This window comes from Diceros bicornis, chromosome 7, assembly GCF_020826845.1.
Source record: "Diceros bicornis minor isolate mBicDic1 chromosome 7, mDicBic1.mat.cur, whole genome shotgun sequence".
In the NCBI taxonomy this organism is placed as follows: Eukaryota; Metazoa; Chordata; class Mammalia; order Perissodactyla; family Rhinocerotidae; genus Diceros; species Diceros bicornis.
Genome location: NC_080746.1, coordinates 10,478,041 through 10,505,467, shown reverse-complemented (window position 1 = coordinate 10,505,467; position 27,427 = coordinate 10,478,041). Strand labels below are relative to the sequence as shown.

The following is a 27,427-nucleotide window of genomic DNA, read 5'->3' as shown; positions in this document are numbered from 1 at the left end:
TCACAGCTCGGGGGGAGCACGAAGTCCCGCCTCCTGGCTGCTAAGTGATATCTATATTGTCCAGTTAAGAAGTGGGAGCGCGGCTTTGTCCACGCCTCCGGACCTGACAGACAGTCCCGCGATCCTGTCGCTCTCCAGAAGTGTCGTATGGGGCTGAGCCAGCCAATGGGGAGCGGTCCGGGAGGCGGACCCAGCTGCTGCCAGGGTTGGGTGCGCCGCTGAACGGATGGCAGAGGGAGCGGAGCGGATTCCTGAGGAACGCTAGCCAGGTAAGAAAACTGTAGGATATCATTGCGAGTTAGCCGCAGGTGCAGTCCAGGGCGTCGGTGGTGCTGAACGAAGTGCAGGAGGTGGGGCTCTAAAGGCGGCGGGGGTGGAGGGTAGGGGAGGGAAGCAGGGTCTAGGGCCTTGCAGAGGAGGGGGATTGAGGTGGGTGTGGGGACATCCTGGAATGGAAGGATAGGAAGGTCTGGGATGGGGCGTGCGCTTAGGCCAGGAGGGCGTGGGAAAGTGGGACTGGCCCTGTGGGGGGAAGGCGCGTAGGATGCTGATGTGCTGGGTTTTCCCGCGGTGGTGGTGTCAGAGGTGTTGAGTTGTGTCAAGAAGGGAGACGGAGGGGGGTGGGACCTGCAGGAGTGAGCAGAAGTCGGGGTGGAGGGGGGTAAAGGAGTGTGAGAGGGCGTGAGAAAGCATGTAGGTAAACGGGAGTGGGGAAGTTGCCGTCTTGGAAGCTAGAATTAGGGTGGGACAAGGATGTCACAGCTTGCAGGCACAGTTGAGGAGGAGAACGGATGCTAAGTGTCGTAAGAAAAGTGTTTTTGTTCTTATTTGCTTTAGCAGTGTGGGGAACAACTAGAGAGCACACTATGAAAACTCCCTTAAGGTTCTTCCTTAAATTACCAGCTCCTTTACTCAGTTTTCAGGTAGAGCTTCAAGTACTCTCATTTCCTCTGCTTACTCTTCCAGGTGTGTGACGCATGTCAACTCAATGGTGTTGTTTTTTTTAAAAAGATTTATTTTATTTATTTTCCGCCCAAAGCCCCAGTAGATAGTTGTATGTCATAGCTGCACATCCTTCTAGTTGCTGTATGTGGGACGCGGCCTCAGCATGGCCAGAGAAGCGGTGCGTGGGTGCATGCCCAGGATCCGAACCAGGGCCGCCAGCAGTGGAGCCCGCGCACTTAACCGCTAAGCCAGGGGGTCGGCCCCTATGGTGTTAAGTTTTTTTTATTTCAGGCATTCCAGAAAACAAGCCTGAGGGATGTGGCTGGATTATTGACTTCCTGGACTTAGGTGTTTATTTTTGATTGCAAGATAAGGTTTTCCTTCGGAATTATAATTAAAAACACATGTACAGCTGCTCCTCTGGGACAGTTAATTATGGAAAAGATGTTTGACTTTTCACTGTTGGAGCTAGGAATGTATGATTCTTCATGCCTTCCACCTAGTCCAGTGTTATTTTTTCGCTTTCCTCTAGTAATAGTGGGAAAAAGATCACTTAAGGGTGCAGGTTCCTTTTTTTTCCTGTGGTCTTAAAAGAGTGTTGCATATCCTTTATTATTACATTCATTATCACTTAGCCTTTGGCCAGTTTATGGTTTAAGAAGGCAGTACTATCTTAAAGAGAAATAGCTAACCTCTTATGGTAAATGAGTGCTAATAAATCTTGTCCATCAAGTGATCACCATTCTGAATGGTCTACAAACTGCTTCCCTCAACATTTTATTTCAAGCTAGTTTTTTCTTTTTCCTGAGTTTTTCTTTCTTCAGTAGGAAAAATTTATTTTCTTTTCTCTCTAGATTGTCATCTGGTTCCATGAGTTGTCTCTGGGATCAGTGGCTTAAAACAGCAGTGTCAATTACAGAGATGCCTTGAGACAGCTGATTAGAAGTGGGAATAGATCTGAACAGTAGGTCCATTGTGATACATGGGATTGAAAGTGCAGTGATCTATGTATGTGTATCTCTGCCTCTTGAGTGTGTGACTGTACCTGCATTATTGGTGTCGTGCTCTTTAGTTGACCCTGCAGCCCCATTGGATTTGGAACAGAAAGAAGCTTGTAGCCAGTCAGTTGAAACTGAAATTTAGGGCTGTAAACTGTGCTGATTCAGTCATGACTTCTATTTCTCCGCTTTCTATTTGCACTTCTGTACTCACTATTCATTCCCTGCTTTCTTTCATACATTCCTGCCTTTTCTTGAATGCTCTCTTTCCGCATTTATTTTTTTCTCTATTTCCAATTTTTCCTATCTTCTTTGCATCTCTTCCTCCAACCTCCTTTTTTTCTATTCCTGTGTTTCCTCTTTACTTCTGTTGTACCACACTACTGCCAGTTGTGCTTATGCACTTCGTAGCTGTGAGGGAGTGGGAAACAGAATTATGCTGATAGAGTCTAATCACTCCTTTTTAGTCTTGACACATAGACCTGACTTGTGCCTACTTTCTTGCCAGTCCATCATAATTCAGAAAAGGGTTGGGTATTAATATTAGCCCTGACCCTCTCTGGTGTGTTCACTAGCTGCTGTCTCCTTTATAGTTCTCTACTACCATAAAATTTGAAAGTGAATTAGGTAAGTTGAAGGCGTTCAATATCATATGGTCTTGACTTTTCCATTTTAGCTATTTGAGTGTCATCTGTTGCCACCCATTGATGTCAAGATGACTAAGCTGGGATTTTTGCGGTTGTCCTATGAAAAGCAGGACACACTTCTGAAGCTTCTCATTCTGTCAATGGCTGCTGTGTTATGTGAGTGTGCATGTGGACCTCTGTCTTTTGGGGAGGGAAAGGAGAAAAATCTTGAAAAAAATCAAGAATGGCTTTCTTAAATGCCTCGTTCTTTTTAGCTGATTGTAATGTGTTCTTTTTACTGTTCTCCATCAGTATAATTTTATGAAGGCAAATTAAAAGAAACAAGGATTATAAAAGTCAGGGCTAGTGATCATCTGGGAAATAATGGGAAGCATACTTTGCCAATTCGGTTTTCTCATAGGGCTGAAACAGTTATGGGGGACCCTTCTATAGTGAATTTTGTAAAAGACAATTGTCTTCAGTTTAGTTGCCTACCATAGTATTTCTGCAAGTCTTTTCAGAACTTACTGTGTTTTTTAGATTTTCTAGTTCTTCATGAGTCGCAAGTATAGCCTTGATTGCTTTACCTCTTAGTTTGCTCCAAAGTTAAGGTTAGTTGTGGGGAGGGGAGATCAACATACATATAAAAAAGGGCCTTGTAAGTTGAGTGCAGTGTTAGTGGGTGAATGCATTGTTATAGGCCTTGATAATAAGTAGTTAAACGTGTCCTACCTAAGTGGAAAATTAAGGTGTCATTGTCAGGGGAAAGTGAACTTCTTTTGTTTCTTCTACATGGGAGGGATGGATAAATACTTTATTCAGGGATCATTTTATATTTCTTGTGACTTCTGTGCTAGATAATACTGTTATCTCTATAATACTACTATCTACTATTTTTCATGGCACATCACTATTACAATATTAATTCTCTGGTTTTTGCAGCATTCTCCACTCGTCTGTTTGCTGTCTTGAGATTTGAAAGTGTCATCCATGAGTTTGATCCGTGAGTACCTTTGCTTGGTCTGGTATTTCCTTTGGGAAGCATTCAGGTTCATGGGTTTCAAATTCAAATTCCAGTCAGCTCTCAGTGATGGAGGTGCACTTTCTATACATTTAGGGGAAAAAACTCTAAGTTTTCCAAAGGAGATAATTGTCTCCTTTTGAAACATTTCTGTTGGAATTAACCAGGTGAGTCTCTCAAACTCATAAAAAATGTGAGAGGCATTGCTGGTGTGCCTGCCTGTCATTTAAGATCTGGCTAGGCTAAGAGAAGTCTGGCTTCTCAGCTTGGTTAACAGTGATGCAGATTGAGGGAAAGGGGCATGTTGTATTTGAGGCTCAATAGAAAATTACAAGCCGTGAACTTGAGATCCATGACATTTTTTTTTGTTTTTTTGTTTAACAATTTGTGTGGTAGAAATTAAGCCTACCAGTTAAGTTCTAAGACACTGAGGAAAGTTTAAAGCTATCAGTTTGATTAGGGATTTTGTTTATTAGATAAAAAAGATATGGGTGAAATACATTTACTGACATTCATTTTGATCCAAGCACTGTTTTACAGATTATCTCTAAATCCTTACAACAGCCCTATGAGATGGAGGTACTGTTGTCTCCATTTTACAGATGAGGAGACTGAGGCTGGGAGAGGCTATTCAAGTTTACACATTTAGTAAGTGGAGGAGCCAAGATTTGAATCTAGATTAGTCTGTCTCCAGACACTGGAGTTACTGTGTTATATTGCCTAAAGTTAAGGCTTAATTAAAAATTTGGAGAGGCAGGATCTAAGTTCTTGAAGTATTATTGATATCTTAAAAATAGCATATTCAGCTTATGGAGCATTGATTCAAAAGTTTAATACTTGCATGTATTTATAAATTTGTCATTTTGTTTTGTGTAGATATTTGAAGCACTTTGGAGGCATGTAAATATTTTCTTTGGAGCCTCCCAAATCAATGTATATTTTTTCTAATGAATGAGGAAACTTACGTCCTTTTGTTTCTTGATCATCAGTCTGTTAGGGCTTTTTCTCAGTCCCTCTAGATGAGCAAACATTGAGGTGAGATGGTCAGGGAAAGCAAGAGTATCTGCTCTGTAGTCATAGAGCTGGAAGGGACTGGAAAGATCATGTGATTTGATACTTCCTTTTGCAGAGCAGGAAACCGAGGCCCAGGGGGTGACCCCAGTCCAGGCCTATTCCCATTAACTTATACTTCCTCTGTCTCACTTTGCCTCTCCTACTGTTGGGTAAAAGACACAATTCTAACACATATTGACTGCCTGCTGCCCTCATCCCTTTTGTCTCTCTGACGGTTACCAAAATAACATTCATCAGCAACAAACAGAAGGATAGAGATTTCTACCATCTGCTACTTCTACTTACTTCAGCTGCTAAAATTTGACTGACCCAGGAGGAAATAGGGTTAGAGGGGTGGGCAGGAAAGATGGTTAGTCATGATTATCTTTAGCAGTTAAACAAGTTCTTTTATTTTATTTGTTTACTTAAATTTTTATTTATGTTTATTTTTTGCCTTTTTTTAAATTTCTTTTTAAATGAGAAACTTAAGAGAAGGAGTTACATAGCTTGGATCTAAAGAACTGTGTCTTTGCAAAATGCTATATAAGCATTTTATATCAAATATTTTTAATGTAATCTATATTTTTATACTGCTATGTAGCATTCAGAACTGTTCTATTTTTTTTTATTTATTCATTTTTTTGTGAGGAGGATCAGCCTTGAGCTAACATCCATGCCAGTCCTCCTCTTTTTGCTGAGGAAGGCTGGCCCTGAGCTAACATCCATGCCAATCTTCCTCCACTTTATGTGGGATGCCGCCACAGCATGGCCTGACAAGCAGTGTGTAGGTGTGCGCCCGGGATCCGAACCCAGGCTGCCAGCAGCGGAGCACACACACTTAACCACAACACCAAGGGGCCGGCCCCCAGAACTGTTTTAAATAACAACATGAGTAGACCTCGTTACAAGTTTAAACACTCATTAAGAAGTTTGTGTTATGGAGTGGATTAAAAAATTTTCATTCTGCGTATGGTGTTATACCAACATCTTTAGAGATGCTCATCACTTGAAATTATCCATGTATTCTTGTGTGTTGAATGGATATGTTCTTTTGTATGTTCCTGTCTTTTGAAAAGAGCCAAATTTATTAGTGGCCACATCTCAGCCGTCCTGTCTTTTGGGTACTTGAATTCTCTTACTGGTGCTGATGCCTACTGTATGCCAGCCTGGTGAAGTATCCTGCTTGAGGGCTTTATTATAATATTAGGGTCCAGTTGCATTTCCTTATGAGAGAAGCAATACTTTAGTTGAGACAATCATGGAGCTAGAAATGAAGAGACTTATGATAATTTAAAATGGTTTTCATGCTTGGCATAATTTTTGCTACCAAACTGACTTGTATTAGAGAAATGATAAGTTCCTCAGTGGTATAACTTAAGGAGCAAAATTCACTGCAAATTGATGCAAGTATTTGAGTATGAAGAAGAGGAGACAGAGATCTTTTCTTTCTTGCTGTAGGTACTTTAATTATCGGACTACCCGGTTCCTGGCTGAGGAGGGATTTTATAAATTCCATAACTGGTTTGATGACCGGGCCTGGTACCCTTTGGGACGAATCATTGGAGGAACCATTTACCCAGGTGAAGCGAACAGGATTTTTTCTTTTTTTTTAAAACAGAAATAAGGTATTTGTATATTATGGAACAGTTTCTTTTATTTCTAATATGTTCATTTTGTGACACTTGTGATTTCAATCTGATTACAGATTCCTAAAAGTAGATCTTATATAGACACGAGAACACGAATGGGAGAGTGGGGATGGGTGGTTTTTTATAAATTCTGGACTTCTGATTGAATCCTTAGGAGAGACATTTATAGCCTACTGCAGTTGATGTGTTAATATTTCTGGTGGTTTGTCGAGACCTGTGTTGTCACTATTGATATTTGGATTTTCCTTCTCTTTCCCTTAAGTTCTTTGTCTTACTAGGATAACCTAATGGAGTTTCTTCTTCCTGTTACAGGCTTAATGATCACCTCTGCTGCAATCTACCATGTACTCCATTTTTTCCACATCACCATCGACATTCGGAATGTCTGTGTGTTCCTGGCCCCTCTCTTCTCTTCCTTCACCACCATCGTCACGTACCACCTTACCAAAGAGCTCAAGGTGAAGGATTTGGGGTGACAGGAGGCTTGGGAATGAATGTTGTTGAACCTCTCTAGTAGATGCTAAAGGTGGGGGACTGAGAGCCTGAGAAGAGCAGGGAGCCAGAGGCTAAAGACAGCTTTTACTGGGTTGAATCATTGAGTTCACTCCAGCCTCTCCCTAGAATATGTAGTTTCTTATCATTAGCAACTGTTTGTCCTTATAAGAGAACATTGGAAGGTCAAATGTAAATTGCTACATAAAGGAAAAAAACATTTAAAATGCAAAATGTAAGGTTTAGATTTTGAAGTCTTTACAATCTAAGGGAGAGGAAAAATACAGGAAGTTTTCCAAAGTGGTTAGTTCTTCCTGCTGGAAATGGACACTTAGCAATTATTTGCTAATTTTTTTTTTTAAACATGTATTTAAAAATTCTTAAACCACTTGGCTTTTGTAGTAGACTCCATAATACTGACTCTCTTTTTCTAGGTTTCTGCTTTGCCTACCCTGGCTCTTTGGATGCTGTTCTTAGTTTGTAGCTTTGGTGTCAGAGAGAGATCTGAGAGGTGATAAACTAGTAGGAGGGCTTGGGAAACTTGAGTTTAGTTTGGAATATTTTTCATCCTTCTCCTTGCTGCCCTTGATCCAAAATTTAACGTTTATCAACAGACAAGTTTTTACTCTTTTGGAGTGTGGGTTATATTTTGTCGTTCCTCTTTCCAGAGCTCACAGATTACCTGGTGATCTTCCAACTTTATTATCTACGTTCCTGGCATCTTTAGTCCAGATAGATTATCTCCTATAGATTATCTCCTATCTTTGTTGGCTTTTTAGCTCAAATAATAATTATCTTCCTTTGATTGTCCTTGAATAGCTTTTAGAGGTGTGACTGGTGTTCCTGTGGTGTGCAGAGATTGTTAGAGATAGGGACTCATAAGCCTGGGGACACTCCAGCCAAACAGCCCCTTCTGGGGCAATGTCTGATGTCTGACAGCGTACGTGATTTGTCTGTCTTTAGCATGTGTGTACTCACTTTCAGACTTGGTATCGTCATGGGGAATTGGTTGTGAAGATTTTAGCTTTCTTGTGCTGTGAACATTTCTAGCATTTCTAGCATTGCATCTACCTTGGAAAATGTTGGACTGTTCTCTGGGTCCATTATAAACAGAATGGACTAGTGGATCCTGCTCCTCTCTAGAGGATCTTCTCTAGAGGATCTCCTCTCTAGAGGATCTCTAGGGGATCTTCTCTCTCATAGATGTATTGGTGTTAACTTCTTACACTTCTTTTCTTACAGGACGCAGGGGCTGGACTTCTTGCTGCTGCCATGATTGCTGTAGTTCCTGGATATATCTCTCGATCTGTGGCTGGCTCCTATGATAATGAAGGTAAGACTTAAAATGCTGAGTAGGATCTGTTTACCTCATTATCCAAGAGAGCTTCATGAATTGCTGTAAAATCTGGGTTCAAATCTTTTGTTTAGCAATAGCAAAAATGATGTCTGGGTGAGAAGATTAGAAATGGACAGGGAGGGACCTCAGATAAGTTTATATTCTCTCCATCATCCCCTCTAGAAAGGTAGCTGGTAATTTTCCTTATATAAGGCCTTTGACTCATTGCTGGACTCATGAAAATAGAGTTAATTTTTAGTTAGTTGAATGGTACTATTGTTTTAACATTGTAATCATTTGCTTTATTTTCCTAGATAAGAAGGATGGATGGTCTTAAAACTATAATGACTTTTATTGACTTATTTTCAGTTCAATCTATATTTATTGAATGTTATTGGGAAAACACAGTGGTAGGTAATATAAAGATAGATAATAAGATTATTTTGGCTCGTAATTAAGGAATTATAGAGATAGATAATGAATAAAATTATTTTGGCCCATAATCTATTAAGATAAATACAGACCTATAAAAATAACTAATAACAGACAGACAGTATTATATGCCATGAGAGAAGTATGAACAGAGTACTTTGGGAATCTGGTGAAAGGAGAGATTAATTCAGATTTGGGGATCAGGGAAGGCTTTTTAGAAGTAGCTGAGGTTGAACTGGGCCCTGAAGTTGAGACTTCATTAGGTAAATATTAAGGAGAGGGGCAGTTGGGGCATAAAGACCGGCTTGTGCTAAGATGTAGAGACAAGAAGGTTCAGGATAGTACAGGATATCTTTTGGACTACACAGGCAGGGAATTTAGTGCCTGGAAAGAACAGTAATAATAATGGCCAACACTTACTGAGTGCTTGCTGTATGCTAGGTACTGTTCTAAGTGCTTTACATGGAATAATTAAATTTGTCTTCACAACACTTTTATGAAGTAGTTACTGTTATGGACTCCTTTTCACAGGAAACTGAGACAAAGAGAGGTAAAATAATTACACTATTAATGGGTAGTAGATCTGAGATATGAATCTAGGAAGTCTGCTCCAGAACTGTATGCTTAAGTATTATGCCAGCACGGCCTTTTATTGCATTTTTGTTGTGTTCTTTTGGCAGGCATTGCCATCTTTTGCATGCTGCTCACCTACTACATGTGGATCAAAGCAGTAAAGACTGGTTCCATCTATTGGGCAGCCAAATGTGCCCTTGCTTATTTCTACATGGTAACTATTTACTCCTTTCTTCCAGAAGTCTCTCTGTGTCTGAATATCCCTTGGGATCAACTGATACAAAATGGAAGTAGCTCTTGGGCTTTGAGACCGTGGACTGGAGGCTGAAAGTCTTGTCTCTTGTATCCATACAAAGCCCAGTCCAAGGCAGGCATGGATATCCATTGTATAATGGCAAGCTAGAGATAATGTTTTTAATTTTTCAAGTTCTCCCGATACTGTATTTCCTCTGGGGGGGTACATATTGGTTGGCCGACTCTCTTTTCTGATATATTCCCTTAAAATTTTTCCTTTTCTAATATATTTTTTTCTGGTCAATCTCATGTATACACTTAGACTTCTTCCCTTAACTGCCTCCACTTGCTCACGTTTCCCATGTATCCCTAAATCCTCCATCTGACCTTACAATAGATTGCATCTGGATTAACCCTGAGGGTTGGGTGCCTCTTGTTTTGTGATCATGGTGGCAGGAGCCATAGGGGACAGGGGATTGAGTTACAGTAATAGGTGTGAATTTGATTTTCCTGTTTAAAGAAATCAAACTCTTTAAGCTTCTTGGCATAAATAAAGTTTACAGTTACTGTAAGAGATGTTCTTTAAAAAGGTCACAGGTGATTTCCTAAGGTATAATGGTGGTGGTTTGAGGAGTAGTACTCAGATGAACTATTCTTTTTTATCCTGTCACAGGTCTCTTCATGGGGAGGTTATGTGTTCTTGATCAACTTGATCCCTCTCCATGTGCTGGTGCTGATGCTCACAGGACGTTTCTCCCACCGGATCTATGTGGCCTACTGTACTGTTTACTGTCTAGGCACCATTCTTTCCATGCAGATCTCCTTTGTGGGTTTCCAGGTGAGCCTAGGCTGAGTGGAGTTTTTAGTTTCTTCCACTTTTTCTAAGCAGCTCCAACTAGATTGGTTTATGTTGGATTCTGAACTTATTCACGGGTCTAACCTTGGACTTCTTGTGTTAACTGAAGCAACAGAATCATTGGTAATTGGTCATTAAAGTCTGCTTCCAGGAGTGTATTAATATTTACTCCATGAAGTTATAATTTAATGACTTAATTTGGCTTAGATTTGTGGGGGGAGGAGGGATATTTTGGTTGAGCTGAGTTGATGTGAGTGATCAAAGTTATTCTAGTCCGTTTTAATGCTAATAATAACCCCATTTAATAGTCATGACCCCTGAACTTCCTAAGGGGGCCTAAGTGAAAGTCCTTTAGGAAGCAAAGCACAAACTTTTTAACCACATTACCCTATAGGGTTGAGAGACAACTATTAAATCAGAGAATAATGTAGTGTGTTTGAGTTCTCATGTAAAATTCTTATGAAAGTGGAACATTTGAGGTCAGCAAGTACTTCTTTATGGATCACCTACTGTATGCAATTCACTAATCTATGGGAAATATAAAAAGTGAAAATATGGTCCTGGTCCTTAAGGAAGTTACAGTCTTGTTGGGGGGAAGGAAGTATATGCTATACTACGTGTCTATAGTCTGTAGCGGTTCTGGAAATGAAGTTCCTGGGCCAGCAGTATCAGTAGCATCTGGGAACTTGGTAGAAATGCAAATTATGGGGCCCTACCACAGACCTACTGAATCAAACTCTGGGGGTGGGCTCAGCAATCCGTGTCTTTTTTTTTTTTGTGAGGAAGATCAGCCCTGTGCTAACATCTGCCAATCCTCCTCTTTTTTTGCTGAGGAAGACTGGCCCTGGGCTAACATCCATGCCTATCTTCCTCCACTTTATATGGGACACTGCCACAGCATGGCTTGCCAAGTGGTGCGTTGGTATGCGCCCGTGATCCGAACTGGCGAACCCCAGGCCGCCACAGCGGAGCGCGCGCCCTTAACCGCTTGCGCCACCGGGCCGGCCCCAGCAAAACATGTCTTAACACTCCCTCTTCTCCCCATCCCCCACATGATTGTGATGCCCACTAGAGTTTGAGAACCACTGTTCTAAGCAAAGAATTTTTAAGCAACAGAAGAGATCCAAAGTGCGTGGAGGGCCGGCCTGGTGGCATAGCTGTTTAAGTGTGTGTGCTCTGCTTTGTTGGCCTGGGATTCGCAGGTTCCGATCCCAGGCATGCACCAACGCACCGCTTGTCAAGCCATGCTGTGGTGGCGTCCCCTATAAAGTAGAGGAAGATGGGCACGGATGTTAGCCCAGGGCCAGTCTTCCTCAGCAAAAAAAGAGGAGGATTGGCATCGGATGTTAGCTCAGGGCTGATCTTCCTCACACAAAAAAAATAAAAATAAAGTGTGTGGAACATAGAATGGAGTGATAGATTTCAGTTTGGCAGATTAGGAGGAAATGGTATTTGCATTGGGCCTTGAATGATGAGAATTTCAGTAAATGCTGAAAATGAATTTTGAAAAATTCATTGAATTCAGTGAATTTTGGGAAAATGAGAAAATTGCAGTTCATGCTAAAGAAATATCCTGAGCAAAGGCTAGAGGTATGATAATGATAGAGTATGGTATTCTTTGGGAGACTCTAAATATTTTTTGGATAATGTGACAGATGAATTACACTCTTCCCTAGAGAGTCCCTAATTCCTTAGAGGCATCAGAACTCATTCGTATCTAGGCTGGCCCCATTCTTTTCCTAACATAGTTCTCCGTACGCTTTCACCTACAGCCCGTCCTTTCATCAGAGCACATGGCAGCCTTTGGGGTCTTTGGTCTCTGCCAGATCCATGCCTTTGTGGATTATCTGCGCAGCAAGTTGAATCCACAGCAATTTGAAGTTCTTTTCCGAAGTGTCATCTCCCTGGTAGGCTTTGTCCTTCTCACCGTGGGAGCTCTTCTCATGCTGACAGGTAGGGAAGGCTCACAGCTTTTAGTATTAAATGTAAATGGGTATGGGCATATGATAAACTCCAAAAATGCAGATTATTTCCTGACCACAGAAAGATTTGTTTTTTTCCTCCTGTTTCTCTTTTTCATTTCAAGCATATAAAGTCCTACTTCTTCGCATTCAGTCCACTGGTTAGCACAGTGTTTGAATTCAGCATAGCAAAGAATGTCTTGTTAGAGCAGCTCTTAGTCTCAGAAGAATTACACTTGGTGAAAGGACTGTAGCTTACCTGATGATCTTTCTCTTTTTTTTCTTTTCTTTTCTTTACTATTGGTAGGGTGGGAGAAATCCTAACATTGCTTGTCATACCCTACAGTGTGGCCTTATCTAATCCCAAATGCGCTAAACTGTGGCTGTTTCATTTGATTGGCATGCCACATTTTCCTCCTCCTTCATTTTCCTCACTTCCACTTCTTAGAGGCTGATTTGATTTTGCCCAAGTCTCTGTGTATTCAGAGCAGCACTGGAAGACCTAGTTGACTTAGTGTATAGAGTTGGTCTTGGTTTTGATCAGATTTGGCCTAAAACCCTCTTGGGAGCATTTCTGCCTCCCTTCTTCTCTCTGAGCTTATATACAGCCTGTCTTTATTCTGCTGGCTATGCTGACAAAAGTACTTTCCAGTTTGAAAGAAAGGAGTGAAATTCTCAAAGTATTGGTATCATTTAAACAAAAACCAAGTCCTTCTCTGTCTCAGATAACCTTATTAAAACGAGAAGTTGCGATTAGTTAGGATCAGATGTTATTTTGTTTCAGGAGTGATTGTGAAATATTTGTTGCCTCTTTGCTGCCAGGAAAAATATCTCCCTGGACGGGGCGTTTCTACTCACTGCTGGATCCTTCTTATGCTAAGAACAACATCCCCATCATTGCTTCTGTGTCTGAGCATCAGCCTACAACCTGGTCCTCATACTATTTTGACCTGCAGCTTCTCGTCTTCATGTTTCCAGGTCTGTCTGCCTTGTGTTCTGAAGTGGCCTTCTTTGTAAGAATTGCCATTTGATTCAAAATAAGTAAACTACGCTCATCCTTGTGTTTTTGTTTTTTGCCTGTTTACTCTATGCAGTACAGAGGATGGCTAGCACATTTTTCTAGTGTTTGAAGCAGAGTAGAGTCAGAAGTTGAACAGTTGCAGATACTGGCAAATTAGCCTGACAGTTTTCTGTTAATTTGTATTATAAGTTAAAATTCAACCCTAATTTCAGGATTTTTTTTTGCAGGGGAGCATTTCTAGTGTACCTCTCTCCCACCACCTGCATCTCTGCCTCCTCCCCATTTATCTTCTTGGCAGTATTGAAGTTTGTGAATAGCCATGATTGATTGTAAAGCCTCTTTATCTAACTTATCTTCTGGCCAATCCAGATATGTTTTGGAATTTGCCAGTCATAGGAGGCTTTCTTTTTTTTTATAAAATAATTTTCACGTTTTTTTCTTATTATGAAAGTTAGTTGTCTATTGTAAAAAATATAGACAAGTAAAAAAGTGAAAATTTCAGGAGTTCTCACCACTCATCTGTTGCTATTGTTAACATTTTGATGTATATTCATCCAGTTATTTATTGAATAAAAATGAGGTGATACAGTTTTTTCCCCTGATTTTTTTCATTTCATAAAGAATCATGGTAATTTCTGTTACTTAGTATTATTTTAGAGAAACAGTATTTAAGATATATAATTTATTAGTTTTTTAAAGTACAGAGATGTGTAAAGAAGAAGGCAAATAGTCCATAATCTCCTGCAGCAATTTTTAATTGATGTATTATATTCTATTTTATAAATACACTATAATTAAGTACTTCCTTAATGTTGGACATTTATTTAGGTGGTTTCTGGTATTCTGCTGTTTTAAAGAGTGCTGTAGTAAACATCTTCGCACAGTTTGTTTTTTCAGTTGCTTACTTCTTTTTACTTTTACTTTTGTAGTTGGTCTCTATTACTGCTTTAGCAACCTGTCTGATGCCAGGATTTTCATCATCATGTATGGTGTGACCAGCATGTACTTCTCAGCTGTAATGGTGAGGAATGCCCTCAGTCCTAGCAAACCTTTCCACCCCTAACTCTGAGGTGCTTTTTTTTCCTGCATGGCTGGATTCAGAAAGTACTGATGATTGTACAGATGCTTCCCTTAGCATTTGAGCAGCTGAGTTTTAAAGCTGCCTACTGTTGTTGACCCTTCCCAGGAATTCTGATTGTGGGGTCAACTTTTTCGGATACATAACCTTGTGTTAGGGAGAGGCACTTTTACGTTTGTTGGAGAAAGTGACCCTGGCCAGGTTCCTTCTGCTCTCTTTCTGGGTGTCTTTAAAAGGGAGGTGATGTTTTTTTCTTAAAGGCGTGGGAGGATTGCTGAGTGCTAGGTTGTTAAAAGAGGAGAGATTTTATATGTTGTAGTATGACAGTGTTTCTCACACTTTCTTGACCCCAAACCACAGTTAAGAAATACATTTTATATCGTATCATTACTCAGTATGCACATATATACATCTATTATATATAACTTAAAAACAAAGTTTAAGAATATATTCTTCTACTACTATAGATCTATTAAGTATTTTCTTTTTCTTTCAGTTTCATTTAAGAATCATGTTTGTTGAAAACCCCTAAATTGATGTCATAATCTTCTAATAGGTCGAAATCTTTAATTTGTAGAACACTGATTATCTTGTGATTTTGCTTCCTGTCTCTTTTAGGTGCGTCTAATGCTAGTGTTGGCACCTGTTATGTGCATTCTTTCTGGCATTGGAGTTTCCCAGGTGCTGTCCACTTACATGAAGAATCTGGACATAAGTCGTCCAGACAAGAAGAGCAAGAAGCAGCAGGATTCTACCTACCCTATTAAGAATGAAGTGAGAATTAAACAACACTAGGAATGGGCTTGGGAAACTGTGTGTGCATGTGTTTGTGTGTGTATATTTTTTTTTTGAGTGAGAAAGTAAAGTAGAGCTCTGTCCTAAGTGGTCAGAATTAACTCATGTAGCCCCTGACTTATTTTGATTCGGCTCATCTATATTATTGACTGTGTATTAGAAACTGTTCTGTGTTGTGTAAGTTTAATTTGGTTTACAACACAATTCTTCTTCCTTGTTTAGGTGGCAAGTGGGATGATATTGGTCATGGCTTTCTTTCTCATCACCTACACCTTTCATTCAACCTGGGTGACCAGTGAGGCCTACTCTTCTCCCTCCATTGTGCTCTCTGCCCGTGGTGGGGATGGCAGTAGGATCATTTTTGATGACTTTCGAGAAGCGTACTATTGGCTTCGTCACAATACGCCAGAGGTGAAGATTTGGGAGAAGTGGGGTTGTGGGGTAGGGGGAAGAGGGAGACATTTGATGTTATAGTGAATCATACAGCTTTTAGATGGGTGGAAGGCTTGGAGAAATTGAAACTACAGAACCCTGGTGTTGAATGAGCCTTAAAGATCAGCCTTCATTCAATTTAGGATTTCTTCTATAGTGACCTTTACTGGTAATTATCTACACTCTGCTTGGACACTTGTATTGACAGCATGGTGATTTTATCATGAGGTAGACCATCCCAATTATAAAAGAAGAAAAAAAGTTACAAATAAATAATACATGTTCATGGTAGAAAAATCAGAAAATAGAAGCAAGAAAAAAGATAAATTTTCCATGAAGTGATCACCTGAGGATAACCATTTTTAACATTTTGCTTTATGACTTTTGAGAATCTGAAGTGATTTCCTTTGCAGTAGCTGTTGGGAACAGTATTTCTGAGTTAGATTCTTAGGAATCAAAACTTGAAGAATTTCTTAATCCTTGCCCATCATATCCTGTGATTTGTGTTTCTCCCCATATTTATAATAACTGATTTTTGTGACATTGTTAAAGGTCATTTATTTAATACGGTTATCTTATGACACCGCTATTTATTTGGAAATATTGCACAGTCTGCTACACTTCTGACCCCACTGTGCTTGTTTTGTATAAGGTGATCCAGGATGAAAGTATTGGGAATGTTGGATTGTATAATTTGCACTGAGAGTTCATGATTGTATATAAATGTAGGACCAGGTGGCAAGATTTATTTTCTGGTTAGGCATGCATTATTTTGTGAAGAAATTAATTAGCCATGCCTCACTTCCTATCAGATGCCCTTCTACTCCTTCTTTTGTATTTGATTTTTGGAGACAGTGAGAAGCTTGTTATTTCCATTTCTTGTTCTTCTGTCAGGATGCGAAGGTCATGTCATGGTGGGATTATGGCTACCAGATTACAGCTATGGCGAATCGGACGATTTTAGTGGATAACAACACTTGGAATAATACCCATATTTCTCGAGTAGGGCAGGTAAGGTGAAGGGTTCATTTTAGTGTTTGGCGCACAGAGTCTAGTGGGAAATATTTCTCCATGATGGATCACATGACCTGGAATTTTGCTCTGAGAAATGTGCATGTATTTTTCTAGGCAATGGCATCCACAGAAGAAAAAGCCTATGAGATCATGAGAGAGCTTGATGTTAGCTATGTGCTGGTCATTTTTGGAGGCCTTACTGGGTATTCCTCTGATGGTAATGTACTTGATTCTATTTCTAGCTACAGGAGACTATTTTCTTAGTTGGGAAAGTTCCTAAGTATTTGCAACTTGAGGTTCAAAACTGTAATTTGATAAGTTTTGATATCAAAATAATTTTGATTACTTTTTTGTGTGTGTGGCAGCAAGTTGGAAGTAAATGTAGATAATTGTCATGTAGGTACGGCATGCTGTAATTGTTCAAAGACCTAGGAGTAGTTCCACAACCAGTAAATAAACAAAGAACATAAGGCTTCTGAAAACGAACTTAATTAGCATTTTTTAGTGGGTTTAAGCTGTAGAATCATCTGCCAGCTTAAAATGTTTTATATATATGTGTTATATATATATGGTATATGTTACCATGTTCCCATTATTAGCAAAACCATATTTTTAGAAGAATCATCCAAATACAGTTCTCTGCCTTAAAAAAAACTTTTAAAAAATTAAATAGCTGTTTATACTTTAAAATGTTAAACACTTCTGAAGGTTTATAATAAAAAGTGGTAGTCCTCTGCCCCTAAACCTAAGCCCCCTTATAACATCAGTTCCCAGAGGCAATCATTCCTTCCATTGTTTCTTCTAGTACTTACATTCATATTTCTAAATAATATGTATATTCTGCTATTCATTGACTGATCATTTTAGATATACTGTATCAACTCATTGTTATAGTAGATAAGGAATTTAGTCCTTTGTATCACTGCCTCTCCCCCTTTCCCTCTTGGATCTTCTCAGTAGAGTTAATTTTTAGTTTTTAGTTAAATCCAAATAAAGTGTTTTCAGAACCGTGACTATGTAAATATTATTCACTGCTGAGTCAACCAGTGCACTGTGGTTACATTCTCATCTAGAGTAACTTTTGTTTTCCCATAGTTAATAATTACTATCATATTTCTATCTTAATTTTCTTTGAATATATGGCTGCTTCTTAAAGATGTTGGAATTTTAGATTATCTGTGCCCTCTGATATAGACAGACTTAACAAACCCACCCAGATAGTACATATAAAGTGTCAGTATAAAGTAATAAGACTGCTTTCCATGTGTGTCTAGTACAAGCAGAGGAAGCATGATGATAGCAATGACGTGTGTCCACAGACTTGAACTTTCACAAACAGTTGCACCAGCACTATTTGATTGTGTGTAATTGTTTATAGGTTTTCTCTTTCTAATGATAATACCATATCCAGATACTACAGGAAAGTATTTTGTGTGTGTATGTATGTTTGTATGTATATGTATTTTTATATATACGGATGTACACATATATGTGATAGAAAGATAGTTCCCTGGAGTGTTAGCACTAACACTAGTGCTAAGTGACCACTTTCAGTCAACCTTTTATTGCCTGCTAAGGTGAATAGAAGTGTATGTTTAATGCTGGCATAAAAGTGAATGTCATTATTTGGAACATATATTTTTTTGTGTGAAGTTAAGGAAATTAGCATGTGAAAACTTGACAAAGGAACTTAGCATGAAAAGAAATAGTGCTAAGGTCAAGAGGTCTGGATTATACAGATTTTTAAAGTTAACTTTCTCTTAAAGTTTAACATTTAAAAAGATGCAGATATTGTAAGTGTATAGCTTGATGAATTTTCACAAAGGGAACATGTCCATGTAACCAGCACCCAGATCAAGAAACATTACTAGTGTCCTAGAATTCCTCCTCATATCTCTTGCAGTATCTTCCCCCATCTCCCAAAGGTGACCACTATCTTGGCTTCTAATGCCATTTGTTTGTTTTTTAAATAGATTTATTGAAGCATAATTGACACACTGTATACTGCACATATTTAAAATCTGTAATTTCATAAGTTTTGAAATATATATATACACACACCTGGGAGGTTTTGCATATTTTTGAACTTTATAAATGGAGTAGTACAGTATGTACTCTTGTTTCTGGCTTTTTTGGTCACTATTATGTTTGCAAGATTTATTCATGTTGCGAGTGGTTATAATTTCTTAATTCTTATTCTTGTATAGTATTCCATTGTGTGAATATAACACAATGTGTGCATTTTAGTGTTGATGGATATCTGTGTTATGTTCAGTTTGGGGCTATCATGAATAATGCTGTTATGAACATTCTTGTGCATGTCTTCTGGTAAACATATATACCCAAGAGTGGAAATGCTAGTTTAGAGAGAATGCATGTTGTTCAGCTTTAATAGATACTGGCAGCAATTCCCAAAGCGGTAGTACCAATTTACATTCCTACCAGCAGTGTCTGAAATTCTTCGTTGCTCTACATCCTTGCTTATGCTTGGTATTAGAAATCTTTTTCATTTGTGCATATATGTAGTGGTAATACAGATGTTTTAATGAAGATGGACAAGCTGCTCCTTCCTAATAAATTGGTCATGGAGGACTATAAAAATGTGAAAATCAGAGATTTAGTTAGGTCAAATGGTTGCTTAATTTGTGAGAATGGTAGTTTAGATTAGGTTTACATAAAGAAAGACTCATTCAGAAAGAAAGCCTTAACAGAGAACCTTTCTTTGGACATTATGCTATGCTTTTGAATTGTTGAAAGATGATGATTTGACAGTTAATCTGACCTATGTATGGAAGCTAGACTTTTTTTTTAGAAAGATAAGATTACTATTTAAAAAACAGTTTGAACAATGTTATTATCTAAATTCATGAAAGCTTGCATGTGAAAATCATGAAAGAAGACAGTATTGGTTTATTTTCTCACATTGAATTTATTTCTCAAGCTCAAATTATTAGGCTTTATTGGAATTCTGAAAAATTTGAGAAGTATTGTACAAGGAAAAGGAGTGAACCCAAAGTCTAGAGATTATTACTATTATTATTGTTGTTGTTATTTAATCATGGTAACATTCCAGCTGGTGCCTTCTGTGAATGCTTTTTAACATTTTAGAATAGCTTCTCTCTCTCTCTCAATCTTTCACAAACACACACAGACACATATACAAATATGTGCCAAAAAACAGTCATTGGTATTGTCTTAATTGCTGATCCCTCCTCCTCCTGCCCCAACTCATCTTCAGTTATCATTCTTGTCTCTACTGAGTCTATTTAAAAAAAAAACCCATCTCACCAAGTTGTATAAGTATGTACAGCTTTATATATGTCAATCATATTTCAATAAAGTGGTTTTTAAATTTTTATTTATTATTTATTTATTTTTTTTTTGTGAGGAAGATTAGCCCTGAGCTAACATCTGATGCCAATCCTCCTCTTTTTGCTGAGGAAGACTGGCCCTGGGCTAACATCTGTGCCAATCTTCCTCTACTTTGTATAGGACTCTGCCACAGTGTGGCTTGACAAGCGGTGCATCAGTGCGCGCCCAGGATCCGGGCCTGCCCACCGCGGGCCGCTGCAGTGGAACACACGCACTTAACCGCTATGCCGCTGGGCCGGCCCCTAACATGGGTTTTTAAAAAAACACACACACGCACATGACTTGAGCTCTGAAGACGATTCCAAATGAGAAATTCCAGACTATTTTGAGCATTTTTATGCTAAGTGGTACAAGTTCCAAAAATGACCTTTTCTAAAGGGATTAACAGGCATTTGGGTATAAAAATTCTATAGTGTTTTTAAAAAGTTTCATCACTTCATGGTCACATCTCATGTTTCTTAAATATTCTTAATTTAAACTTCTTTGGGATATTAGTGTCATGAACAAGATTGTGCCATTTTGGCAAAGCATGTTTATTTCATGTTACTCATTTTCTATTAAATGCTTACACAGAGGCTGGCCCTGTGGCTTAGTGGTTAAGTGTGCACGCTCTGCTACTGGCGGCCTGGGTTCGGATCCCGGGCGCACACTGACGCACCTCTTGTCGAGCCATGCTGAGGCAGTGTCCCACATACAGCAACTAGCAGGATGTGAAATTATAACATCAACTATGTACTGGGGCTTTGGGGAGAAAAAGGGGCAAAAAAAAAAAAAGAGGAGGATTGGCAATAGATGTTAGCTCAGGGCCAGTCTTCCTCAGCAAAAAGAGGAAGATTGGCATGGATGTTAGCCCAGGACCGATCTTCCTCACGAAAAAAATAATGCTTACACAGATCTAAAATAAAATATTTAGATCTGATGGTAGTCCAGATTCTCTTATGTCAGAGTTTGATACAATACTACCCTCCTTTAACTTGAGCTTTTTTTGTAAACAACAATATCATTCAGCAGTGGGCTGTCCTTCATGCTGTACCTGTTACTTCTCACACTCTTCCATTCTTCTTTTGTAATTTTTGAAATTTTTAATAGAAAAGAAAACAAATGAGAGATTTAAAATGTTTTCTTAGGTATTACATTATGTGGAAATTTTAAGATCAGATACATATCATTGACTGATGATCCAGTAGACCAGGGGTCTGTTTATTAAACCACAGCCATACCTATTCTTTTATATATTATCTTTTTTCCCCCAGTTTTATTGAGATATAATTGATATATAACATTGTATATGTTTAAGGTCTACAACATAATGATTTGATATATGTATATATTGCAAAATTATGTTAACATCTATCACCTCACATAGTTACAAATTGTTTTTTCTTGTGATGAGAACTTTTAAGATCTACTCTCTTAGCAACTTGCAAATATACAATACAGTATTAAGTCTAGTCACCATGTTGTACATTACATCCCCAGAACTTATTCGTGTTATAACTGGAAGTTTGTAAGTTTTGACCACCTTCACCCAATTCCCCCAGCCTCTGGCAACCACAAATCATACAGTGGATGATCTTTTCTCTGTCTGACTTATTTCACTTAGCATAATGCCCTCAAGGTCTGTCCACGTTGTTGCAAATGGTGAGATTTCAATCTTTCTTATGGCTGAATAGTATTCCATTATGTATATATGTATGTCACATTTTCTTTATCCATTTATCTGTCACTGGACACTTAGGTTGTTTAAATATTTTGGCTATTGTAAATAATGCTGCAGTGAATATAGGGGTGCAGATATCTGTTTGGGATAGTGATTTCATTTCTTTTAGATATATACCCAGAAGTGGAATTGCTGGATCATATGGTATTTCCACTTTTAATCTTTTGAGGAACCTCCATACTGTTTGCCATAGTGGCTGCACCAATTTACATTCCTACCAACAGTGCACAATGTTTCCCTTTTCTCTACATCCTCACCAGCACTTGTTATCTCTTGTTTTTTTAATGATAGCCATTCTAACAGGTGTGAGGTGATATCTCATTGTGGTTTTGATTTGCATTTCCCTAATGATTAGTGATGTTGACCACCTTTTCATGTACCTATTGGCCATTTGAATATCTTCTTTGGAAAAAATGTCTATTCAGGTCCTTTGCCCATTTTTTAATTGGATTGTGTGGTTTTTTCCTATTGAGTTATATGAGTTTTTTATATATTTTGGATATTAACCTCTTATCTGATATATGGTTTGCAAATATTTTCCCCCATTCCGTAGGTTGTCTTTTCATTTTGTTGATTGTGTCCCTTGCTGTGCACACTTCCATTCTGTTTTTTCGTTTTTCTAGTGAGGAAGATTAGCCCTGAGCTAACATCTGTTACCAATCTTCCTCTTTTTGCTGAGGAATATTAGCCCTTAGCTAACATCTGTGCCCATCTTCCTCTATTTTGTAAGTGGGACGCTGCCACAGTATGGCTTGATGAGCGGTGCAGAGGTCCATGCCCAGGATCTGAACCTGCGAACCCCAGGCCGCCGAGGCAGAACACATGAACTTAACCACTGTCCCACCAGCCTGGCCCCGTGCTTCCATTTTTAAAGCTTGTCAGGTTTTTGATTCAGACATACCTGCCAGGAAACTATAATACCAGTGCTCTAAGACTGTTGAGGTGACACTCTGGGGTTTTGTTTTGATTCTGTTTCTAGCTGTGTGATCTAGGCTCAGTCTTTGTTCCTCAGTTTTTCCATTTGTAAGGCAGAGGTAAGAATGCTGACAGTATCTGAGGAGAGTATTATTTTTTACTGAATGCTTAATATGTGACAAATGATGTATTTAAATGCCTTATGTGCTCTTACTCATAATAATATAGCATTCTTATTGTTGTAGATACTCTCATTTTTATAATTTGACAGATGAGGAAACTGAAGCATAGAGAGGTCAAGTAACTTGCTCAAGGTCACCTGCCTGGAACTGGCAGTGCTGGAATTCAAACCTAGGCAGTTTAGATCCAGAGTCTGTATTCTTAACCACTGTGATATCCCCTGGAACTCTTTGCAGTAGTGCAGTAGGAATCTTTTTTTCTTATGGATCAATAATACTTTTTATACTAACCATCTGTTTCCATAAAGCCTGTGGAAGAGATACAAAGAGTGACATACTCTAAGAGAGAGAACCTGAGTGATGGTGGTATCAGTATTTATGGAGCCTGGTAATGTGTTTGACATAGAAATGTTGACTTCTCATAGATACCCTTTGGTGGTTTGTAACTGTGCAACTATAGGTCAAGAGGGAGCATATTCGTGTCTCCTCTACCTTTCTGGTATAGCTCCCTACTTCCTAGGTCAGTACTGTCCAATAGAAATATAATGGGAGCCACATATTTTAAATTTTCTCTTAGCCACATCAAAATAAATAAAAAGAAACACAGGAAATGAATTTTAATAATTTTATTTAACTGAATATATCCAAAACATTATTAACATGTAACCAAGATATTTTGCCCACTTTTGTTTTGTTTTTGGACAAAGTCTTAGAAATCCAGTGTGTATTTTATACTTACAGCACATCTTAATTTGGACTAGCCACATTTCAACTATCCGTAGCTACATGTTTCTAGTTGCTACTATATTGGACAGTTAACCATAGCTAATACCTGGGACCAATTTCAGTTATGATTTAAGTCTGGACCATAGGACTTCAGGAGTCTAATAATCTATAAGTTGTATATTTTGAGGAAAAAAAGTTTTGTCCGCACATTGTCTTTTCCTATTTTCATAAATTAGAGTTAAATGGTACCATTCCCCATTAGAAAAATATTTTGGGGAATTTCCTTAGAAATAGTAACATTTTCATTAGGAGATTTAGCTCCAGCAACCTTTTTGATGCAGCAGTTCTTTTTCTTTTTTTTCTAGACATCAACAAGTTTCTGTGGATGGTCCGGATTGGAGGGAGCACAGACACAGGAAAACATATTAAGGAGCATGATTATTATACTCCAACTGGGGAATTCCGTGTGGACCGTGAGGGTTCTCCAGTGCTGCTCAACTGCCTTATGTACAAGATGTGTTACTACCGCTTTGGACAGGTCTACACAGAAGCCAGTGAGTGATTCATACTAACACTAATGACAATAGTAAGAACAGTGATAGCTAACGCATATAGTGTTTTTCATATGCCAGGCACTGCTCTAAGTGCTTTACATCTATTAACTTATTTCATCCTCACAACAACCCAAAGGGTAGATACTAATATTATTCCTATTTTTTATATGAGGAAATTGAGGTATAAATAGGTTACTTAACTGCCCAAAGTCACATTACTAGTGGCAGAGTCAGTTTAAACTTAGGCAGCCTGGCTCTAGATTCTGTGCTTTTACCCATTACTTTTTATTGCCTCTCAGTAAAAGATATTGCAATGGAGAAAGGAATGAAGGGGGATAGAGTGAGATAAACGACTTATCATTTTTTCAGATAAATACATTGATAGTAATTTGATTAGGTTAAGTCTCTCCTTCTGACTTCAATTTCTTGGTTCTGCACTAGGGACAATTTCTGAAGCAGATGCAGGCCTTTGACTTCTGCTAGGTTCTTCTCTGATCCATGCAAGCGTTACTGGTGTATCACAGAGGCCTCTGGGTGGCAATCCTCAGGAATAGAGGGGCTTGGAACTCAGCCCCCTATCTCTTAAAAGAGATAACCTCCATGGACTCTGCCAAGTATCATCTTGGAGAGAACTTGAGTTAGGGTAACACTTGATTTGCCCTTAGTATCTGATGTCCTTTTCTGCAGGTCTTACTCTCTATAAACAACTGTAGGCTGAGGAGTAACATTCCAATTAGTGGACAATTTACCAAACTGATTTACTATTTCTTCAGGAAATCAGCACTATAGAAGGAAGTGTGTCTCCTTTTTTGTCCCTTTCTAGAGCGTCCACCAGGCTTTGACCGTGTCCGGAATGCTGAGATTGGGAATAAAGACTTTGAGCTTGACGTCCTGGAGGAAGCATATACCACAGAACATTGGCTAGTCAGGATATACAAGGTGAGCAGATGCTTCAAGTGCTTCAAAATGGGCCACATATTTCTAAAATAGGGACATTTCTAATGTCTGAAAAGTAGCTTGCAACTCACTCAGAATTTTACTATTTTTATTTTAGATTGTTTTTAGAAAGTAGACGCCTCAGTCTGCTGTCATTTTGGCAGTGGTTGCAATGATAGTTTTTCCAGTTGGGCCTGTACTTGATCTGTTTTAGTGATTATCAGGCTTAGATGGGGTAAAAAAGAGAAAGTGTCTATGTTTGTGTTTTCGAACTACATTTTCTTCTCTCCCGCTGAAGAATTTATGGCATAGAGAGTCACGTAGAAGTGTGTTGTATCTCTTATGTAAGAAAAGATTGAGAACCCTTGGTACATTTGGAGAGTAGATCATTTATACTGCCCCTAACAGAGGTACTCCAAAAGGCTAAGCAGAGAGCAGCTAGTCTCAAACCGGTGCTCGTTTAGTCACAAAGCCAAACCAGGGAGTAGAATCCAACATACTCCCTTCTTGTCTGGGTGAACCCAACCCAGTAGAAAAGCTCTCCTAAGCTAATCTGATTGTAAATATTAAACTGACATCTTTATGTTGCAGGTAAAGGACCTGGATAATCGAGGCTTGTCAAGGACATAAATGTTACATCCAGCTCCGATATGCTTCGCACTGAGCGCGTCACATTTAGGACGCTGAAGATGTTTTTAAATATGCAGTTTATAAGAACAGAGCACGATGGGATTAGAATTGTCTGGAATTTTTGCCCTGGGTAGTATGGGCTGGGTCAAATGCAATGATTTTTATAATTTTGAGCAGGTTACCAAATGAAATGTCATGGCTTTACTTTGGTCAATTAAAGGGGGGAATTTTTTTAAAAATGTGCCTTATTCGTTTTGACTTATGACTGATTTGAGGAAGGCAAAAGTTTTTGCTGGGCTGATAGGACAGAAAGCAGACCTCATCCATGTTCTTTGCTCCCTAAATGAGCCACGTAGGGACATTCTGTCTTTCTCAAATCAGGAAAACTATCAAGGACTAGCTCAGATCCTACATATACAAATAATTTTGTCAATTCAAAAATTGCAGCACATAGCACAATGCCTTGCACATAGTGGGTGCTCAATAAACTTTTTTCAAATGAATAAATATTTGTGGGACCAGAGGAGTGGATTTCTGGGCAGGAAAGGCAGCTTTGTTGCCATCATGTCTCTGTTCTGAACATCTCGTCCTTAGAGGCTCTTTTTGCAAGGGACAGAAGGTGGCTAGCCATACCTGATCTCAGCAATTTTTTGGGACTAGATAGGTTTTTTTTTTGGAGCAGGAATAAATCAAGTAAGACCAAAGTCAGCAGTTTTGAAGACTCAGGGCAAACAGTAGAATTATTGTTATCAAGGTAGAGGGAAAAACCCCTCCAACATTATGTATAGAACTTGGTCAGTAGGTGTTTTTGAAATCAGCTGAAATATAATCATACATATCTATTTGAAATCCAGCTTTTCAGTACTCTCACTTATCCATGATACAGTAAATGTCTCTGCTCATTTGATTTAGCTTTTGCACTAAAACTCTTGTGATTATGTAAGGGGGGCTTCTTTTTCCCTTAGTCTTATCCTATTTGTTGTTATTAAATATCACTAACAAGCTTGATGATCTGGTTTTGAAGCCCTTGCCAGACAAGCTACAAATTAGAAGGGGGAAGAATTGCTATTAGCAGGTACCTAGAGAGCAGTGCTAGCCTAACTGCAGGGGAAGAGAAACTTTAAAAATAATTTTAACTCAAAACACAGTAGTAGTCCCATCGATATTTAATGTCAGGACAAACAGCTTTATGTTCAGTACAGTAGGACATTATATGTATTTTACAACATAAGACACATATCAGTGATATATATATAAACCCTAAGTCATTAGAAATAATACAGGGTAACTGTTTAGTGTTACCTCTTTAAGAAACAGGAGCAATTACATGGCTTTTAGATAAGTCAAAATGGTGCTCCTAAAGGGTATGCTCAGGTATACTTGTATACCCAGGAAACAGCCTTCCAAACCAATTTATATACCAAGCGCTTCAACTGTGGGTGAGATTTAGATTTGATGTAAGATTTGATTTACTGTATGTAAATACATTACTTGATATATATACAGAATTCCTTCCTAGTGGAAGAGCTTATTCTGAGGGGTTTTTTTTTCTTCTTTTTTTTACCTATATGAGTAATACCAGTTAGAGATCATTAGTGATCTTCATCTATAGTATATATGGGATAACTCTTTCATTTATCACTATAGTTGTTGCTCTTACGATTTTAATTTTGTTACCTTTCTAGGCTACATGAAGCTATCTTTTTAAAAAATTTACGTTTCTTTTTTCATTGTTATAGTGCTCTTAGTGTAAAAATAATAAAATAATTCTAAAAAGCAACAACACTGTTTTGCACCCCCTAGAGGCAATGAATTTCAACTCTGCTGATTCTCACATTACTTACCTCCATATCATTAAATAATTTGCTTTATTTTGGTA

The 27,427-nt window shown here is 38.6% G+C and overlaps 1 protein-coding gene across 2 annotated transcripts; it reads left to right on the top strand.

Annotated features, from left to right (window-relative positions):
• Window positions 1-184: 184 nt before the first annotated feature.
• STT3A (STT3 oligosaccharyltransferase complex catalytic subunit A) lies at window positions 185-27,427 on the top strand. Of its 2 annotated transcripts, none has more exons than XM_058544871.1 (18): window positions 185-269; window positions 2,620-2,746; window positions 3,512-3,572; window positions 6,102-6,223; window positions 6,605-6,750; window positions 8,027-8,117; window positions 9,233-9,339; window positions 10,033-10,197; window positions 11,988-12,168; window positions 12,999-13,154; window positions 14,127-14,218; window positions 14,894-15,049; window positions 15,293-15,481; window positions 16,397-16,513; window positions 16,631-16,733; window positions 23,794-23,982; window positions 24,806-24,921; window positions 25,510-27,427. In XM_058544871.1, the coding sequence occupies exons 2-18, from the start codon at window positions 2,659-2,661 to the stop codon at window positions 25,546-25,548; spliced, it is 2,118 nt and encodes a 705-aa protein (XP_058400854.1). In that variant the 5' UTR covers window positions 185-269; window positions 2,620-2,658; the 3' UTR covers window positions 25,549-27,427. The 2 variants fall into 2 exon arrangements, with proteins under 2 accessions (XP_058400854.1, XP_058400853.1); XM_058544870.1 differs by lacking the exon at window positions 185-269 and adding an exon at window positions 1,800-1,909.

Coding starts and splice junctions, on each gene's coding strand:
- STT3A (XM_058544871.1), top strand. CDS start 2,659: ATGACTAAGCTGGGATTTTTGCGGTTGTCCTATGAAAAGCAGGACACA. Junction 6,224..6,604: donor TGGAGGAACCATTTACCCAG/GTGAAGCGAACA, acceptor TTCCTGTTACAG/GCTTAATGATCACCTCTGCT. Junction 23,983..24,805: donor ACAGGTCTACACAGAAGCCA/GTGAGTGATTCA, acceptor GTCCCTTTCTAG/AGCGTCCACCAGGCTTTGAC.